Source organism: Sander lucioperca, chromosome 16, assembly GCF_008315115.2.
Source record: "Sander lucioperca isolate FBNREF2018 chromosome 16, SLUC_FBN_1.2, whole genome shotgun sequence".
NCBI lineage: Eukaryota > Metazoa > Chordata > Actinopteri > Perciformes > Percidae > Sander > Sander lucioperca.
In genome coordinates this window covers 19,870,842-19,890,904 of record NC_050188.1, presented here as the reverse complement: position 1 = coordinate 19,890,904, position 20,063 = coordinate 19,870,842, and the positions used below count along the sequence as shown (strand labels likewise).

Below are 20,063 nucleotides of genomic sequence, written 5' to 3'. Positions count from 1 at the left end.
TACAGCCAAATCGGTTCACTCACTCTGCTGGTATGGGCAAATACTGTATGCACTCAACACATAACTGTATAATGTCTGACTGTGATTAGCAGTTACTAAATCCTCATTTGCATGCAAAAAAGCAGACATGACACACACACACAGTAACAGGTGTTTATCCATAGTTTAATCAGGCTGCCAGCCTTTTTAAGCATTTTTCATTTTAATAGTATCACAAAAAAACTGTTCCTATTAAACGTAACCAGCATTACCACGAGTAAACAGGGTCACATCACATCTCTTTGAACTGTTATTAAAGGGTTAAAGCTGATATGTATATAATATAATTATGAGCAGTCAAACAGAAATCTCCTCAATGAAAATTAATTTATAAAAAAAGACTCTGAGCTATTGACAAGTCAAAACAAAAACACACACAAATCAGAGGAGTGGTGGTAAAACCATATTGTAAGTAGGCATGAAGTTTAAATGACTATTGCTAAGATTATAAAGCTTAATTTCTATGTTCCAAAAAGTGGGGTCTATAGGGACCTCCAGGAGTTGTTGAGATGGCTCCTTAGGGTCCCCAGCTAAATCATTTTACTCACTGCAAGTAAATAAAAAGATATAACATACATACATATTTAAATAGTTGGTTCCAATAAAACACTAGAAAGTTATGCAGCTCCTCATTAAAAACACAGACATCCTCTGAGATGATGGGCAAGATAGTCTCATTTTTGGTCTATTTTAGGGTTCTTGAAAGATATTTAAATGCCTGTTATGACCTTGTCTGACCTACTGTCTACATTGGGATTATATTACTCTTTCCCATAACCGCACTGTACTATTTACACAGTTAAAACAGCTGATTTGATACAGCTAGTTGCTTGTTGTTTGTAGGACAAACACTTAACACGTAGCATTGGTGAAAATGTATGGTGGGTTTGGTCACAAAGATGAATCGCTGAAAGTGCTGGGAAAATCAGAGCCTTTTTGTTTCTCATTTGTCAGCTTGTAGGAATACCAACAGCCAAAATGTCTCTGGAATATAAATACTATACAAACACAGTGCACAGACACTCGTTACACAATGCGGTATTCTGAGAAAAATATCCTCCTATAAACACACCTATCCCCTAGAGGTACAAAAAACCAAAAATGACAGGGGCTCAGAAAAAAAAACCCACTGTCGTCAGACCTCGATGAGTCACTGCTCTGCTGTCCTCAATCCTCGCCTGTTTGTCCTTCATACATCATGTCTTCACTGTGGTTGCTCTCTGTGTGAAGACAGGCAGAATTTTGATTTGGACAGATGGGTTTTGTGATCAGAATCCAAATACAATATAGAGGGATATTAAAGGTGAATCACATTGCACATTGGGTGCTGTTGATCACTCCTGCCACCAGAGGCTGCTGTTGCACCAACGGACTGTCACTTAACTTAGTGGCACAGACACATTTACATGCACGCACTTAAACTGATACAGTCACGTCAAATTCTTTGTTCTCTAACACCTAAGTGCAATAAACTCACATGGGGTCATAGCTGCTCTGCTCTTTGGATTTGAGGAAGCGCATGGCGAAGAAGCCGCCTGCCTGCACACACAGCACCAGTATAATGCCTCCGATGAAACTGGACATGTCAAACTTGGCCTGGGAGAACTCGGAGTTGGTGTTACTTCCATCACCTGGAGGGAAAGAAAAGGGAGAGTCAGTGAAATTACATGAAAGCAGAGTGGGGTGGGAAAAGTTTTTTTTTTTTTGTTTCTGGTTAAAATGACTGCGGGGCATTGAGGAACATTTTACTCAGCTCTTATGGGAATAATAAATGTCTGACTCAAGAGTGAGGGAAGGGGGCGGGGAGGGATGCTGGAGTCGATACAATTTACCTGAGTCACCTTCACCTCCTCCCTCAGCTACAGTCTCTACAACTGGGAAATAAAACATCCACAAGAAATGAGAATTACTGAGGTTGCAGATAAATACATTTAGTTAATTTTGGATTTGTATTGTTTGCTAGCTACCTGTGCATAATTCAGACACCCTAGTCCAGCTACAGTTCATGCCGTTGTCTGCCGAGTTGCCCCCATCAGTCACACACATGCCTGTATCATTGCCTGAGACAGAGAGAACAAGCATTTTAGTGTGTGTGTGTGTGTGTGTGTGTGTGTGTGTGTGTGTGTGAGATGTCTGCGTTCCTGGCATACTAAATAATTCAGTCATCTTGTATAAACCTGGGAAGCTTATGTTACAGCAGCTTTGATGATTGAATTACTATCAAAGGTCATGGAGGTGTGTGTCTGCATGTGTGTGTGTGTGTGTGTGTGTGTGTGTCTGTGTGCGTGCGCACGCGCGCATGTCTGCATTTGTGTGCGTGCGTGCGTGCGCGCGCGTGTGTGTGTGTGTGTGTGTGTGTGTGTGTGTGTGTGTGCATGCATGTGTGTGTGTGTGTGCGTGCATGTGTGTGTATGCGTATCACCATCTGGACAAAGCCTCCAGACACAGCCTGTCAGGTTGAGCATGGACTCGCCCACGCACAGGTCACATGACTCCGCTTGAGAACAATCTGTAGGAGAGACAGATCTGGCAGTCAATTAGAAGTGTCACTCAAACCAGTTAATTGATCGATGCACAATTATCTTCCTACAGACACATTTTAACAGCTTTTAATTATTGCAAGACATCCCACCAGTCTGGACAATGTTGGAATAGGCAAAAATTCAAGAATAATGCCAAAGAAAAGGGAGTAGATTCTCATTCATCTCTCACAAGATGACAATAAGTTAAAATGTACTGGAGAATAAGCCATCCTCACAGTTATTAGGGGAAATGTTATCAGGGACTCTTGAAGGAGATCAAATAGTGAAAACATGAGTCAAGGAAAGGAGATATCAAATGCCAAGTGTAGGAAGACACAACAACAGATTTCTGATAAGACCAAAATACGCCGCAATGTCATACAATAAGTTAATAAATGCAAGACATGTGGATGGACCCATACCTGACTGTGGGTACACAGAGGGCACCACTGCTAGAAGCAGCAGTGTGGAGCAGAGGACCTTCAACACCAACTGTTGCATCCTGACAGCCACAGAGCGCCAATACCTGCAATTGACAGCTGAACACTTTGGCGTTTGGAGAATAATAAAGGTGTCACCAAAACAGTTTCAGTAAAAATATCTTCTGTAAGTCCTCAAAGGGGTATCCAATAGTTGCTTACAGTATAGAGAAATGGCTCCTAGCTGGGACACAGAGAGAAAGACAGGAGACACAGAGACCTGTGTAACATGAGTAATACCCAAACTTTGTTTCCTGGCAACCAACTGGCCCACCTCAACCCTCCTGAAATACACACCAGTTTGGACAGAGTGACACCTGTTTACTTCTGCAGGCAGTGCACACACACTGCATTCACACATATGTCCTTACAAACACCATTAACAATGTTGGGACACATGGGAACATTAACTGTACATTTTTATGCAAATAATCTGCAGTCAATAAACTTTTGTAGTAGTCATGCTAGTCATTAGGGATTCAAAGTTCAAATCAAATTTATCCTCTGCAACATTATTGTCTTAACCGCTACCATTGCTAAAATATATACTTGTAAGACAACATTTTGTCAAAATCCCTCCTTTGTTCACTCAAAGGCAAAGGGTGTCAAGTATCTTAAGCACTCACAAGCCAATTAAAAGTAGCAACCATTGTTCCAGGAAATAAATTAGAACCAGCTGTGTGAAGTGTGAAGTGAAGTGTGAACAGTGTGAAGAGTGTGAAGACTCAAACAAGTACATTTACAACAGGCATCTGCTGGAAAACATCTGTTTAAGACACTTTATCAGCACTATCAGGGTGCTTGTTTTAATCAGGGATGTGTCTGATACAGTAATTGGGAACAATAAAATTACAAATAATAATAATCTGCTTTATGATTAATCATGCACAAGTAGAAGGAGCTGATGGGATTACATATAACTAGATTTGTACCTCAATTTCATGTGACAAATAAAGTTGGCTGATTGATTGAATATGTGTCTTGAGTGATCCAATCCAAAAGGACAGCTATATTTATACTGTGGTGTGAATGCATTTAAAACACCCCGACGTTGGCATGCGACTATATATACACAGTAGATAGCATGTGCGTCAATAGTCTATCATCACCTCAAATGGGTCACTGACTGTGATGAAGTGCTACCTAGTCACTTGTCAATCAATCAATAATTGACTTATATGACAAACAACTCAGACAAGGTTTTAAAGTAGGTATTCAATAATTACTGCAATACTGTTCACTAGCTGTGTGGCCAAGATCACTGATCTGATCACAAATCAATTACAAGTTTCAGACACATTCTAACAATCTCAGCTATTAAGACATAATCTGAATATACAGCATCTGGACACAAGAAAGGGTTGATATTATTGATATTGATTGATGTCTAGAAGTCTGATTGATCACTTTGTGGAATGGTGATGTGGAAATAAGACAAAAGGGCGCCCTACTCCAGCTCTATGTACACACACATGCAAATGCACCAGCACAAAAAGTACAAGCCTCTGACCTGCAAAGTGCTGCTTTGTGATGTAGATGCACTGAGTCACAGCCCTGGCCGCAAGCCCTCAAAGTCAGGTGCATTGAGCCCAGAATTACGAAACTCTTTTCAGCTTTATGCAGTGAATTACACCATCACCACCTCCTCCATTCACACCGACGTGGCTCATGTACACCCACATCTCATATGCTCTCTCACACATTTTCTGGGTACATGTGCAGCTCTACAGGGTGGCTGTTTGTGTGTCAACGTGCCAAAAAAAACCTCAAAGGAATATTCTGCAGTCCTGTCGAGCACGATCTCTTCCTCGACGGATGCTCCCACTGCTGGCCAAAAATCGATACACCAGCGACAAACTAGTGGATAATGCTGCAATTTACGAGCAAATGACCTGTTAGTATTACAGTGTTACAAATACACATATGTGATATAACTGAATAAAAGACATTAGTGTAAGGACATAAAACAGGGATCCATTACAATAGTGTTTTAGACGAAAAACAGCTGTAATTTTGCAGTAATTTGGAGACGCTCGACATTTTTGAAGGTGACGAGCGTTACATTTCAGATCCTCAAGGTGACGTAGGAGGGTTTTATTGGCAGGAAGCGTGTCCTAATATGGCTCGAACAGGACTAGATCCCCCCAGTTAGCGCATTTATATGCTCGACCACGTAGACAACCGTTCAGGCCATCCTGCAGCACCCACGCTCACTATCAAACCGGGGAAGCCTTGAATTCCCTGCTGCTGTTAAAATACTGTAGGTCGACTCGGGGGCTGTGTTTCTTTGTTAGGATGCTCAAATAAAAAATTAAAAAATAAATACATTAGACAACACGCAAAATAAATGCCATTCCTGGTTTTGTTTGATTACCAGAAACCCCTCCCCATCCACATCTATACAGGCACGGTCCCATAAGATTTCTAAATTATTTTAGGGATATTTTTATTATTATTATAATTATTAATATTATTACATGTGTGAACCTCATTATGTACAATCTAAATAAATAGTGTCAGAGAGGCGTTTATTGACGTCTGTGATCAATTTTGAGGCTTCTGTTTGTGCTGATGTTGTATTATTATTATTATTATTATTATTATTATATAAAAGTCATAGTCGGGTTTTGGCTATGAAAGGTACAATTATGTCATTGTCCGTTCATTTAAGTGGATGGTTTTCACTTGAAGTCTCAATTTGACATTGTTGCTCTGCAGGACATCTTCCCATGACTCATCCTGATGCGTTTCAGCACCGTGGACAGCGCCAGCCCTGAGCTCTGTCCCCGCAGCTCTACACCTCTGAGCCCTGCCCAACACAAAACAATATCATCTCATTCAACCAGGCCCCTGGGTCTTATTGATAAATGTGTGTGTGTGTGTGTGTGTGTGTGTGTGTGTGTGTGTGTGTGTGTGGTGGTGGGGTCTATTGGTGGTCATTATTTACAAGAAATGAGAGCAAGAGTGAACCGCAGTGGGAGGGGCGCCAGAGATGCCGCATTTTTCTGAATGAAATTACTCCTTGTACATCCCCTCCCTAGTCTCCCCGCACTTCAATGCCGGCACCTCATTGGTCGAGCCTCCCAGTCACTGACGTCAGACCGGCTCTCTTGTGGATGAGTCCGCGCGCAAGAGCATCCATTCTTCCTCCCATAGGCGCTCCGGAGAGATTGAAGAAAAAGAGATGCAAGAGACGCCAAGTGAGAGTTTGGTGCAACTTTGATGAAGACAGGAGCACGGAGCGCTGTCACACACAGGGACTGTCCTCCTTATTTAAACTGGTAGGCTACCGAGCATCACTGCGGACAGCATCACCACATCTCCATCATTTGGCTTAGATCGTATAAGAGGAGAGAAGAAATCGGTTTAACTCTCGCAAAGGAATCACGAAATCGCGTTAATAAGGTAAGATGAATACTCTATTATATGCATGTTTTCGTGTCTGTGCGATGTGTGATCGTGTGTGCGTGAGTGAGTCGGGGACACCCTCTGTGCTGCAATGAACCCTCAACTGTATTATACAACAGGGTCTTCTGCACCAGGAGGAGGGATATACCTTCATACTGAGATGCGAGAGGGAGGAGAATGAAAGACTCCTGGTACCCCCAAAAGCCCTCCTGTAGGATATAAGGAAAAAAGAAAGAATCTTAAAATCCGTTAATGTATTACAGTCACGGTGTGGTATTTCCTTTCAGTGGGCGTGCAGTACAGTTTGACATTGTGTTAAAGAACAAGCAGATAACACACAGCATCTTAACATTGTATCAGGCGAATTCCTTAAATAGCCTAACTGTAGCCTCATTACTTTACAGTGTAGTATCCCTCATGTTTGGACATTAACTAAAAGGGAAACCTCACACTGTAGCTCACTAACTTCATCTGGAAGTGAGTTTACAGATTCAATTAATACATTTTTATTTTTATTTAATTTAACCAGCCACCCTATAAATGCATGGTAGGCTATATAAGATGTTTGGATGCTCCTGAAACGTGTGTAGGATAGAACCAAAGGTGGAAGCCAGTAATAGCCACTAGATTTAGTGTGACGTGCTAAACATGAATATAGGTTATTAATGGTTTATTCATTATAATCAATGACAGAATATAATTGATCCATTCATGTTTTAGTAACTTTATCAAGTTGAATTAAGCCTACATATTATAATTGATTGATATGATTTGCGTGACTTCCTGCAAGACTACACGTTGTGACGTCACTGACATTTCAAGGGCTTCAAGCAGTATTACTATATAAAATGTATTTGAGTTAATAATAATAAAACATTCATGACTGAAAAAAAAACATTTATCTTAAAGGGGCAATTACAAAATAGTCTACGTTTAAGTATTTTTCATCTTGTAATTTGTATTTTATATTATTTGTGTTCTGTAAATGCATATTTTACATTGCACTGTTAAGGCTAATTTTTAGTTTTTCTTTAAATAAATCTCATCTAGGGACAAAATGGGGTATATCCTTAGCTTAATTAGTTAGGTAAATACAATATGTCTTTTATTAGTCTAATTATTGGATACGGTATCTGTTAGGCTACTAACTAACTAAATAAATCTATTTTTGGATACCTCTGTAAAACAACAAAAAAACAAACAATACAAGACAATATAACATCACAAATGATAAGAGCAGGAGAGCTCAGGGCATGACAATCACTAATACCACTTTATGCACTAATCTATTGTTATTTAGCTCAACTGCTTTAGATTACAAGAGCATAACATCTTAAATGCTCCATCACCACATTAAGTCCTCTTCTGCTCTGCCAGATGCCACATCCAGCCTCTTGCAGCTCCACAGGCTGAAACCACAGCTTTTGGTTAACGAAAGGCTGTTTACTGGACAGATGGAGATGCTAATGACCCATTAGAGCTAATGTCAACATCTTTCTCCTTTTCTCTCTCTTAGGTTGGGTTTGTGTGACTGCTGAAAAGCCATGACCCTGAACGCCTCTGACCTGGGCTGGGATGAGTCCTCAGGTGCAGACCCCTTCTTCCCTCTGGATCGACTGGATAGCTCACCTACGTATGAAGTCCCGCCCCTCACAGTGTGGGGTGTGGCCCTGTGTGTTTCAGGAACTCTCATTGCCACTGAAAATGCAATAGTTGTCACCACCATCCTGGCCACCCCGTCTCTTCGTGCCCCTGTTTTTCTGCTGCTGGCTAGCCTCGGATTGGCCGATCTCCTGGCAGGTGTTGCTTTGATCTTGCACTTCCTCTTCCTGTTCTGCGTTGAGCCAAGTGATTGGTCAGAATTGCTGACCTCAGGACTGCTGGTGACATCACTGATTGCCTCGCTCTGTAGCCTGATGGGTGTTGCTTTGGACCGATACTTGTCTTTAAGCCACGCCCTCACCTATGGTTCAAGCGAATCACGTTACAGAGCCGCCATCCTCCTGCTGCTGGTCTGGTTGGGTGCGTGTGTCATTGGGGCGGGACCTGCAATGGGATGGCACTGTCTGGGAGAGCCAAACTCCTGTTCTGTAGCACGCCCTCTGACCCGGACATACCTATCGCTGCTGTGTGGTGGCTTCCTGGTGGTTGTCATGGTAACCCTGCAATTGTACGCTGGGATCTGCCGTGTGGCGAGGCGGCATGCCCACGCCATCGCTACCCAGAGGCACTTCCTCTCTACCAACCAATCATATGCAAGCAAACACAGCAGTGGAAGGGGCTTTTCTCGGTTGATCCTGGTCCTCAGTGTGTTTGTGGGCTGCTGGATGCCTTTCTCCCTCTGGGGGCTGCTAGGAGACGCGTCCAGCCCTCCTCTGTACACCTACGCCACCTTGGTGCCAGCAGCAGGCAGCTCACTGCTGAACCCAATACTCTACAGTCTGAGAAACAAAGACATTCGCAAGGTGCTGCTCCAGGCCTGCTGCCCGCACAGATGCGCACACAACGCACACATACACTACCCTGTTGATGTGTAGACTGCCAAACCTCACCAGACTCAAACCACCACACAATCTATGCCAGACATATCACTGTTTGTGTGCCAATACACACATAGCTGCATTGACTATCATCCAGATCCAGAACATGAAGTCTCTCGAACGCCCACACACGCAAGAAGCACTTCTCCAAGAGATGAAGTCCCTCTGCAAATCAGAATGTTCCTGGACTGTCCTGGCTGGCGGCCATTTTGGGAGTACTAACTAAACGTACTGTCTTGTGTGTTCTTTGTGCCTCATCGTCAGTCAATTGTAGCTCCACTGGATCCCCAGACTAAAACAATCACAGGGGTGCCATTTATGCCACTCATAGAAAGTGGATTTAATCACCATTGGCACTTTAAGGTGAGAGGAATGGATGGGGTTTAAATGTAAGCCTGTCACAGTGTAATGTGATCCAAAGTCCTAACATTATTAACTTGATTGTCTAGAAAACACAATGTTCTAGATCTTTGAGATTCTATTTTGCACATGCTGTTACAGGCACTTTGAAAGGTACTGACCATATGTTCGTGTTGCACAGCCTTTTTTGAAATGAATGAATATTTTATACCGATGAATAATAAATATACTTTTTTTCAACCGGGCGAGGTCAGCACTCTTCTCTTTACTGCTGCTGAGGCTTTCAGTGTTTGTCTCCCTCTATCTCTCACTCTACCTCAATTAGGCACAAAATGCTGCTCTCTATTCCTGTATCCTGTATCTAAACTAAAGCAATCTCCAACATAATCACTCTGCAAACCCACTGTGTCCTTTTAAACACTACAAAGCAGCCTTGGTATTAGGATAGTGATTATGCAAGAGGTTTTGCTCTCCTCCTACTCATTTTCTGAACTTCAATACAATTGATTCATGTTCTCACCCCCTACACAAGTCGGAACTGGGCACTGTGAAAAGGTGTCCACCACTGATATGAAGAAGATGAGTCAGGGATAAAAGCATGAGGAGCCTTATGCCAAGGCTTGACACTTGGGAACATGTTGTTCAACACATAGCATACACACTATTCATTCTCACAAAAAAAAATAAATCTAAACAATCACTGTAATTCACTCTCTTTATTAAAATAACTATAATAATTTGGAAATTAAAGGCAGGAGAAGCTTTGGCAAAGCATGCTATGTGATTGTGCTTTAACACAGGCACATTTAAAATAAAGGCACTTGAGAAATATGTGGTCCACACTTAACATCAGTCAGTTCTAATGTACATTTGACTCAACGGCAGCTGATAAGATTTTTAGAAAAAGCTGATCAGTGACAAGTGTGGATAACCAAAATAAACCTGCACTGACACTGAAATGCAGTATAAAAAGGCACTTATTCTACATAGCATAGTGATTAAAGCAACAGAGCCTAGTTGATCCCCAGAAATGTTCAAAAGAAAAACTGCAGCAAGAAATACGCAACAGAGCTGAACCACAATCCAAAATGAAACATGTAATCTCATCAAACACCCAGGTATCTGCCATGATGAGCCAATACTTCCCCTATCATACTGAATAATTCATTCATGAATTTGTTTATAAACTACAACCATGTCACATCCACAAGTGAATTGTTCCCATGACAACCACAGAAAGAAAGAAGATTGAATACAAATGAGAAAAGGAAAAGTGGCAAAGAAAACTGTGCTTTAAAGGGATATGAAAGTATTGCATTAATTATCTTTAGTAGACATTATTCAATATGTTATATAAACTTTACATCTATATCTTATAATCTATGAGTGAGCGAAAAAATTTTGACGTCAACACCTTGTGTCTTATCCACTGAGTACGTACAAATACTGTGTGGAAAAGGTTGCGTGCTTGTGTGTGTACTCCCTCTCTAATGTCCTTTGCCTTAATATACTTAAGCAGATAAAATCAGACATTTGACCCACAGCAAAGTACACGTGATTCTAATAGCCACTAAGATGAAGAGGTGATGTGTTTACATACAGACTCCGCAAAGAGACGTGCATCATATCACACAACACTCTGACATCAATAACATCCGATTAAAGCAACAAGGTTGGGGACACAACCAGGCACACTCACAATATTTCTCAATCTTTGGACTTTTGCACCTCTGATCAGAATAATTTGGGATAAATAAAAATAAATGGTTCAAGGAATGTGATTTGTAATAGGTCACTTGTACATACTATGTGTGCATACACTCAAAATCTAAAAGATACACAGAACATGGACCTGTGCTTCACTGGTATTAAGAATGTAATCTGAATTGAAATACAAGGATGCTGTTTAAGGCTAAGGAAAGATACAGATGTGGTAGTGAAGGAGAAACGGGATGACAATCACTCAGACCACTCGTCATCGTCAAACTCTGAGGAGTCATCCTCGCTGTCGCTGCACTCTACAGCAATACGACGGGACAGGATAGCGGCCACGTCATTGCCAGAGTGATCCCTTTTCTCCTGCTCCCGCTGTGCCTCCGTCTTACGCAGGTTGAAACCTTAAAGGGAGTTAGTGAGGACAGTTACAGTGAGTGTGTGTGCAGATGGGGGATCTCTCTATATCTTTCTATTTTTTATTCTCAATGTATGTATGTTATTTGCTATTTTTTTTTATCTATGTCCACTTTAAGGACAAATTTGCTTGCAATAAAAATTGTAATTTAAGACAAAATGTATATTTTATACCTAATAAAGGCATAAACAAAGAGATACTCATAATGCAGCAGGCTCCCCTCAGTTTTATATTAAACATATTATTGGATAGGCTTTACCAATGTCTTAATGTTAAACAATTTAATGTTGGAGCCGGTTGAAGTAAAGCCAATTTTAGCTATTTCATATCCTGTTGGATGCTGCATTAATTGTAATGTATATGCTCATTAGAAATAAGTCCATTTTATATTGATCTGTTTCCTGTAGTGTCCTACCTTGTCTGATGGCCTGCAGCAGGTCACTGCGAGGATCATCGGCAGCAGGCTCTGGCTGAGGTTTAGGAGCAGAGCTTGGTGGCGCCCCACCACCAGAGGGAGGAAGGGGAGCAGAGTGGTTAAAAGATGAAGGAGGAGGGCCAGGCGGAGGTGGAGGAGGAGGAGGAGGTGGTGGACCACCACCTCCTGTAGGCATAGGTGGTGGAGGAGGAGGAGAAACAGTGGACATAACAGGGGGAGGAGGGGGAGCAGGTGGGGAGGGATAGGCAGTGGAAGAGGAGGAGAGTGGAGGAGGAGAAGGTGGGGTGTCGAAGCCAGGAGGAGGTGGGGGAACCCCAAATCCAGAGGGTGGAGGGGGGGGAGGAGGTGCAGGGGGAGGGGAGAGGTTAGGGCGAGAGTTGGGAGGGGGAGAGGCCATGGGGGGAGCAGGAGGTGGGTGGTTTGGACTTAGCACACTGACACGCTTCTGGGTTGGTGCTCCGTACCCTCCATCATTATACCTGCAAGTGACAGAGTGAAAGTTATTTAAGAGGATAAGTTAAAGGACAAAATGGACCCTTCAGTTGGCTTCGATGCAAGATGCTACTTACGCCATGTCTGGAGGTGGAGGAGGCAGGAAGTCATCATTGCCAGGCGGAGAGAGAGGGGAGCCGGGATCATAAGCGTAGGATTCGGTACTCATTTCGAAGCCTTCAGAATTGAAGCCATCTCCAGATCCAATACTGCCATTCAGAGCCTCAGAAGAATTCCTTAAAACAAATTTAAGATATAGATAGCGTTAGGAGTAACGCGCACAGTAATGTATTCCTTTTTGCTGTAAGGCAGTAATATAACACATTACTCATAAAATGTCAGTAATATTATACCCGTTACAATCTCGTTACAATCTCATTAACACACAAGTTACAACACTTTTTAACCCGACATATATTGGTGGGGGGGTTTTTAACTTCCCCAACACCGCAAAACATTTCAGCACAGAAAGAAAGTCTGTGAGTGTCATTTCCTGTTGCAGGAATTTGGTGGTTGAAATGACTGCAGAGACAGATACATTTGCGAGATGGACATTATTTTCAGGAGTTATTACGCTGCATTGAAGCGAGCTGTCCTGTCACTGTTCCCTCCACCACAATTCAGAGTCAAGTAGGCCTATTATACGTTTTACTTCACTATTTATTTTAAAGCTTTAGTTACTTTGCAGATTCAGATTAATAATACAAAATATTATGAATAAATGATGATGAACTATAGTGGATAAAGATGAGACTTGTGGTGAAATTCACAAGCTACCTGCCAAGTCATACTTCCGCTGTTATTTTGGTTAAAGTAACTGAAAAGTAATGCAAAATTAGTGTAAAGCGTTACAATTCAAAGACAGTAATATTGTAATATAACTAATTAATCTCAAATGATAGTAACTAGTAATCTATAATGTTTTACATTTTGAAAGTAACACACATATACATATATATATATATATAGTAGAAAGCAGAAGAACAAAAATAGTGATGTTGACACTTGATGGTGACTGGTTCACACAGCTATTAAAATAGCAGCAGAAAGATTGGCTTGTCCTTCAGTTTAAGAGCTTGACAGGGAGTTTTTTTCCTCATCAGGCTGGCTTGTAACTGAGTTCCAAACAAGTCGGGCAAATTAAATAGTAAATTACTTTTAAAACAGATTGTTGTTTATGTGCTTTTCAACCTATTGCTTTTTAACTGTTTCTATATTCTTTCATTTTTCTATTTATTTAATAAAAACAATACACCAAAGAATAAATAACAGCAGAAGAAACACTACCATATGGCCTGCTGTGACTCATGCATTTGTTTACTGCAATTTGACATTGACAGCCAGTCCTACACCCAACCCCCTGAGAACATTTTCAGACAGGACATACCACTGTGTACAGATTGGTTGATAAGATAGGTGAGAGTGGAATTTACCATGCAAGTGCCCATTCAGTACTTTTACCGTGTTTAAGGGATAGTTTGCATTTTTTTAATGTGGGATTGTATGAGGTACTTAAAGGAACACACTGACTTATTGGGACTTATTCACCGTATCCCCCAGAGTTAGATAAGTCCATACATACCCTTCTCATCTCTGTGCGTGTGATAACTCTGTCTGGCGCACCCACCGCTAGCCCAAGTAGCAGAAGTTGCAGTGCTTCGCCTTCTGAGAATATAGTTCCCAGTTTGTATACGGTTAGAAGATGTCTGTGTCTCATGTGACGTTGTGATTTGTATAGTTACAGTGTGTACAAATAACAAGATGTAAATAGGAAAATGTTGGCGTTATTTTGTCACTTATTGGGAGCAGTAGGCTAGTTGGAGCCGGTTACCTCCAGGATCTGGGCTAAACTAGGCTAGCGGTGGGTGCGCCAGACAGAGTTACCACACGCAAGGAGATGAGAAGGGTATGTATGGACTTATCTAACTCTGGGGGATACGGTGAATAAGCTAAAGTCCCAATAAATCGCCGTGTTCCTTTAACCATAGTCAGTGTATTAACTTCAGGAGATGGCTGTTGGCATGCCCCGTTTCAAGAAGCAGGCAGGAGTAACAACACAGAAGCTAAGCAATGTACTGCAGTCAAACAGCCCTTTGTGACAGGGAACCGATGCCGTTATATCACTCTCTTCAAAGCCACCAGACTCCTTTGACAAAAACAGTAATTTTACCTAGCAGAACACGGGTGTTGTAGGTCTACCGCTGCCTCTATCGGTTAGTTTGTTTGTTAGCTTTGTTGGTTCCTAACCCTTTTAAAACATTAAAGTCACACAATAACATACACAAACAGCAACTCCGGTCTTCTGCAAGGTAAAATTACTGCTTTTGTCAAAACAACAGCAGCCTGTCAGAAATGGCTGTCTGACGGCAAGGTAAAGCGGTGAAAATATTCTAAATATAGCGTACACGTATAAACAGATATTGATTTTTTTAGTTGGTCTTTTTTTAGGTGGCTAAAATACGATTTGCTGTGTGGCCCAGTCCACAGTAGTATATTGCTTAGCTTCCGTGTCGGGACAAAACTGGGAGCGTGCCAACAGCCATCTCCTGTTGGTAACAGCTCATAAAACAGGTAGTACCTCATACAAGCCCACTTGAAAAGATCTGTACTATCCCTTTAACTAGAACTAGAGAGAGGTTTGATAAAATCATTAAAAAGTAATTATTTTGTATTGTTGCTGAAATGGATTCAAAAGCCTATTGGGCCTGTGGATGACCATAACAAATACACACTCCACCAAACTGCAGAGATATCCACCTCACTTCACACAATTTCTCAACTTACATCAAATCATTCTTTGGCACCACAAACTCCGCCCCCATCTTACGGCGTTCCCATTCGTCCTTTCTGGTCTTGATCTTTCGCGGATTAAGCGTTCGTTGGTTCAAATGGTCTTTCTTCTCCTTCTACTCAGAAATGAAAGTGAAAAAGAGTCATGGAGGGTTGGATCCAAATGCTTTCATTTGATGTCACCAACAATGTTCCAACCTGGCTGTTGTGTTACTTGTTTTGTGTGTTTGAGCATGTTTATGTGTCTCACTCTGTGTTTGCGTCTCTCCTTCATGATATCCTTGGTGTCCTGCAGCATTTTCTCCTTCCACAGGTCAAAGAAGTAGGAGGGATCAGTGTAAAACTTCAGGGCCTCTTTCCCATCGTCCCTGTAGACAACCATTTTACAAACATTATCAATACATTTAGGTCTCAGTTACACGTCATGTTACCTAGTATCCACAGCCATGAATAACATAGTGTTTGTTGAAGTGTCAAACACTTCCCCTTTTTATCTCAATAAAAGAAACAGGGAATTTTTGTCACATACTACCTAGTATGCAGAGAAGTGAAAAGGTGTTCCATATTCTGTTAATATCTGTCAAATTAATACCACTTCCACAGTCAAACCAGTCACAGACACAGTCTTTGTAACATAATTGGACTAGCTTACACTCTCGCTCTGCTTGTCATTGATGCCACTGCTGTGATAACTTACTACACAGACGTCACCCTCTACTGGCCCAGCACCCTTCTGTTCTGGTTTCTAATTAATCATACTTCCGGTGACATGTCATGCCTTGTGCTCAATTAATATTCAAGATCTCAAGGATAGGTGTCAGCTTGGTTGTGACACATATAGTTGTTTTTTCCCACAGAATTTCTTCAGTGCTGCTTTGATTCAATATACTTACCAGTAGAGCTGGGCAATATATCGAAATTATATTGATATTGTGATATGAAACTAGACATCGTCTTAGATTTTGGATATCGTAATATCGTAATATGGCAGAAGTGTTGTCTTTTCCTGGTTTTAAAGTAAAGTGATGTCATTTTCTGAACTTACCAGACTTACCAGTTTTAACTGTTCTATTATTTGCCTTTACCCACTTAGTCATTATATCAACATTACTGATGATTATTTATCAAAGATCTCATTGTGTAAATATTTTATGAAAGAACCATTAGTCAACACTACAATATCGTTGCTGTCAAGGTATTTGGTCAAAAATATCGTGATATTTGATTTTCTCCATAACGCCCAGCCCTACTTACCAGCAGAGACATTTACATGTAATATAAATAATTTTGTCCCTTTTGCCATTGAGTCTATCTGAGTTTAGTCAGTGTGATTTGTCATTAAGTTAAGCTTGTGTGTTACAAACATTGTCAACAAAACCAATCAAGAACTGCCTGAACATAAGTGGGTCAAAATTAATTTCTCTGTAACATGTTGACAAACTAATTGCACAGAGTACTGCATAAGCATGATACATCACAAGGATCTTGCAAATGTGGGCTAAATGTCTCGTAAGAAACAGGATCAACATACCAGCAAATTTGACATTTTCATGATATTCCGTATTATAAAATTGTATTTCAAATTTTTCCAGCTTTTATTGGGGACTGACACACAAAATATAGTCCAGCCACTTTTTGAGACCCACTCCTTGTTGCATATGCATCAGAGAGGTTGGTTTAAATAATGTATAGTCATGACAAAAATATAGCATGCGTGTGTGTTTCCATGTGTGCACATATGCATGCACATGCTCTTCATATTTAATGCTTGTTATGCTCTGCAGTGTTTGAACATGAGCCATGGATGTGTATCTGTGCGTCTACTGAGACCTACCGGTATTCGCTGAGGTAGTTGAGTGGTGGGGGCGGATTACAGGTTTTGTAGGTGTCCTGTACAGGCATTGGCAGAGACGGCCTGGTGAACATCTGCTGGTCCTGGGTCAGACTGCTTCGGAAGGCCTTACGGGTAGTGATGGCCTGCAAAGAGACTAAGAGAGAAACATACAGATGAAATAGAGAGAATAATATTAAATACATATTGTGCTCAAGGGGAACAAGGTTATTTAAATAGCAAAGTTGTGTGAGTCAATGTTTCATTTTATGTTAAATTTAGCCATATTCAAAATAATGAACTACTCTTATACAGTAGAAATATTAGTAATAGTAACTGTAACATGTGGGAGTACTTACCTTCCTCTTCTTTGGGGTCCAGCTGGGTGACTTTTACCTGCAGTCGATCCACTCTTTCTCCCAGTGTATTTACTCTGATCGCAAATGCTCCAGCCTGGATAAACAGCTCCCCAAACACATCCTCTGCATATTTACCTACACAGACACAGACACGATTTTCATTGATTGAAGTATTTGTCTCACACATGCACAATAAATACATATTCACAACTACATCCAAATACAACTTTGCATAAACGTGCAAATATACACAGGTCATACACATTTGCCAAGTGTTATCGACCATTTACATATATATTTTAATGACAGGAATAATGACACCCAACCACACACAGCAGAGACTCACTGAGGCTGCCGAGCTGGCGGATGATGTTGGCCAGGCTGATATTGGTGACACATTCCAGCTCACTGCGGATGTTGGAAGGGATGGTCTGTCGACACACATGCCGTGGCTCTATATTCCTCGTAACCAGAGGCATGGTGGGGTGTTGTGTGTAGGGGGGGCCCAACCCTGATGGGAAAGAGGAGGTGGGTCATTTGAGGCAGAGACATACTGTACAAAACATAAAAGGGACTACAAGACAGCACTGAGATGTATTACATACAGCTGTGGTACTAATAAGTCTAGAGCTGAAATAACAGTTCAATTAGTCTACTGGCAAATATTTAATCAACAACCATTTTGATAATGGATAGATCATTTAAAGTAATTTTTCTAGCACAGGTGACAGGTCCCATCTTTTTAAATGTGATGATTTGCTGCTTTTTGTTTTTGTTTATGTTTTATATCACTGTAATTTAAATTTTTGGACAGTTGGTTGGAGAAAACATGAAATGTAAAAGGCATCACCTTGGGTTTATAACAATTACAGAATACACTAAACACAACTAATCAAAAGAGAATACAAACAGATTACTTGATCATAAAAAATAATTGTTACTTTCATCCCTATATGAGTCACATGCTCATATTACCCAGACACGCATGTATAAATAAACCCCAACCAGACAGAGCTAAAGCAGAAGCAAAACTAAAGCTGCATCACTCAGAAAACATCCAGCATCTACCCAGTTTCTGTGAAACAGGAACATTCAACATAAGAAGAGAGAGAAAACTGGTGCAATAATGATATATGCACCATTATGCTTACAGCAGTGTCATTATTTCAAATTATATTGGACAAATCACATTTAGTGTCTGACAAAGTAAACTCCCCACACAAAGCAGTAACTCTACAGTGCCATAGGAATCTGTCCAGAAAATGACAACTCCCATAGGTGCTCAGAGATATGCAGTGACTGCAGACTCTCACTGCTACCAAGACAGTGCAAGCAGGCAGAATTTAGCTAACTGTAAGTATACCCTGCAGTGCTTCCTATTCCCCGTTCCGTTTGCCTAATTACAAGTTTTCATGTTAACGTTGGGGCTTCAGAGAATGATGAGGTCATGATACAAATGGCATTAGTAGGTGGATTCAAGTCTGCACTTTTCTTTGGGTTGATACGGGCATTGTTATGCGTGTTTTCAAACCGAGAATGATTTAACTCTGAGGTTTATAATTTATTTCATTGAAAGTGGAGCTTGTAATTTCTAGTTAAAATGCAGCTCCTCGCTGTGTGGTTAGTGGCATGTTTGGCAGACGTACAGTCAACCGTTCTCTGTCAAATGGACACATTGAAATTATTAATGTTTTACCAATAAGTTTAATATCTTAAATACACTAATCATTTTCATAGAAAGGCAACTACAGGAGAAGAAATGATTCGGAAACGTTACACTTTTACGCCCACAACATTAGCTAAAATGTAACTTGGGATCTCGGCCTTGTCAGAGCAGGAAGTAACTTGTCGGCGCCTCTTATCGCTCTTATCTCGAAGAAACAGCCAAACAAAAGTATGTTTACATATTTCACTTCATGAAGACAATACTGACTAAACATACTTAACTTACCGTCAAAATTGGCAACTGTAGACTCTCTCTATACAGTGTGGTTGTTATCCTGTCTCAAGATTTTCACAAGAAATGTTGAGCGGTACAGTACACGGACGAGCTACCAAAGTCCCGGGATTGTGAACTTCTGATTGGTCGAGCGACTGAGTTCCTCAAAGCTGATTGGTTAGTGCGCCTGTTTTTGCTGAAAACAGGATGTGGAAATTTCAACGTAAAAAGCGCAACTCCACCCTAACTAGTGGCAAACAGCTGTCCGTAATTTGCGTAACGAAGGGTGGAGGCAGAAGCACATTCCTACGTGCGTTCCAGCGAGTTGGAACGCGTCCGAGGAATGACTGGCATTGGCCTTTATGCATAAGTGTGAAGAAAAAAAACTCACTGTGAAGAAAAGCACTTAGCTAAATAGATAAATAGCTGTCATGTGAGCCTTGCTTGGTTAGTGTTAAGTGCATCCTTCACCCCAGCTCAGCCCGTGTAAACTGGAAGTACACGGTTTATGGAAGGAGAGGCAAGTCACTGTCCAGTAAAGTTTAATCATTTATTCAAGTATAGGAACGTACGGTAAATGTTAGTATTGAGACAACCCGTTTGTTTGAAAGCTGCAATACGATAGCAATGATAGCCTTGTCTTGCGCTACAGTGCCTACATATTAGACTTATTTGTTAGAATAAACAGTTAAGAAACTGTTGCAGACACTTCTTTTATTTTGCTTTATGGATTATGT

At 41.0% G+C, this 20,063-nt stretch overlaps 3 protein-coding genes across 4 annotated transcripts; 1 reads left to right on the top strand and 2 right to left on the bottom strand.

Moving 5' to 3' along the window:
* Positions 1 to 285: 285 nt before the first annotated feature.
* On the bottom strand, positions 286 to 4,824 carry cd164l2 (CD164 sialomucin-like 2). The gene is made up of 7 exons (XM_035993402.1): positions 3,203 to 4,824; positions 2,984 to 3,087; positions 2,462 to 2,548; positions 2,007 to 2,099; positions 1,872 to 1,913; positions 1,517 to 1,670; positions 286 to 1,259 (listed from the first exon to the last, which is right to left on the bottom strand). Exons 2-7 carry the CDS (start codon positions 3,060 to 3,062, stop codon positions 1,244 to 1,246), a joined length of 471 nt encoding a protein of 156 aa, XP_035849295.1. The 5' UTR covers positions 3,063 to 3,087; positions 3,203 to 4,824; the 3' UTR covers positions 286 to 1,243.
* Positions 4,825 to 6,120: 1,296 nt separating this feature from the next.
* gpr186 (G protein-coupled receptor 186) lies at positions 6,121 to 10,379 on the top strand. Its single transcript, XM_031323072.2, has 2 exons — positions 6,121 to 6,445; positions 7,965 to 10,379. The coding sequence occupies exon 2, from the start codon at positions 7,993 to 7,995 to the stop codon at positions 8,983 to 8,985; it is 993 nt and encodes a 330-aa protein (XP_031178932.1). The 5' UTR covers positions 6,121 to 6,445; positions 7,965 to 7,992; the 3' UTR covers positions 8,986 to 10,379.
* wasf2 (WASP family member 2) lies at positions 10,050 to 19,542 on the bottom strand. Of its 2 annotated transcripts, none has more exons than XM_031323070.2 (9): positions 19,339 to 19,542; positions 17,734 to 17,898; positions 17,388 to 17,522; positions 17,032 to 17,185; positions 15,448 to 15,565; positions 15,192 to 15,313; positions 12,485 to 12,643; positions 11,895 to 12,394; positions 10,050 to 11,465 (listed from the first exon to the last, which is right to left on the bottom strand). In XM_031323070.2, exons 2-9 carry the CDS (start codon positions 17,864 to 17,866, stop codon positions 11,308 to 11,310), a joined length of 1,479 nt encoding a protein of 492 aa, XP_031178930.1. In that variant the 5' UTR covers positions 17,867 to 17,898; positions 19,339 to 19,542; the 3' UTR covers positions 10,050 to 11,307. The 2 variants fall into 2 exon arrangements, with proteins under 2 accessions (XP_031178930.1, XP_031178931.1); XM_031323071.2 differs by having other exon boundaries at positions 12,488 to 12,643.
* Positions 19,543 to 20,063: the final 521 nt, after the last annotated feature.

Excerpts from the sequence above, each read along its gene's own strand:
- cd164l2 (XM_035993402.1), bottom strand. The coding sequence starts at position 3,062 with ATGCAACAGTTGGTGTTGAAGGTCCTCTGCTCCACACTGCTGCTTCTA. Across the intron at positions 2,549-2,983 it reads CTCTGTGTACCCACAGTCAG|ATTGTTCTCAAGCGGAGTCA; the intron begins GTATGGGTCCAT and ends TCTCTCCTACAG. Across the intron at positions 1,914-2,006 it reads GGTGTCTGAATTATGCACAG|TTGTAGAGACTGTAGCTGAG; the intron begins GTAGCTAGCAAA and ends TTTATTTCCCAG.
- wasf2 (XM_031323070.2), bottom strand. The coding sequence starts at position 17,866 with ATGCCTCTGGTTACGAGGAATATAGAGCCACGGCATGTGTGTCGACAG. Across the intron at positions 15,314-15,447 it reads AGGAGAGACGCAAACACAGA|AAGGAGAAGAAAGACCATTT; the intron begins GTGAGACACATA and ends ATTTCTGAGTAG. Across the intron at positions 12,644-15,191 it reads GTGCCAAAGAATGATTTGAT|GAATTCTTCTGAGGCTCTGA; the intron begins GTAAGTTGAGAA and ends ATTTGTTTTAAG.
- gpr186 (XM_031323072.2), top strand. The coding sequence starts at position 7,993 with ATGACCCTGAACGCCTCTGACCTGGGCTGGGATGAGTCCTCAGGTGCA.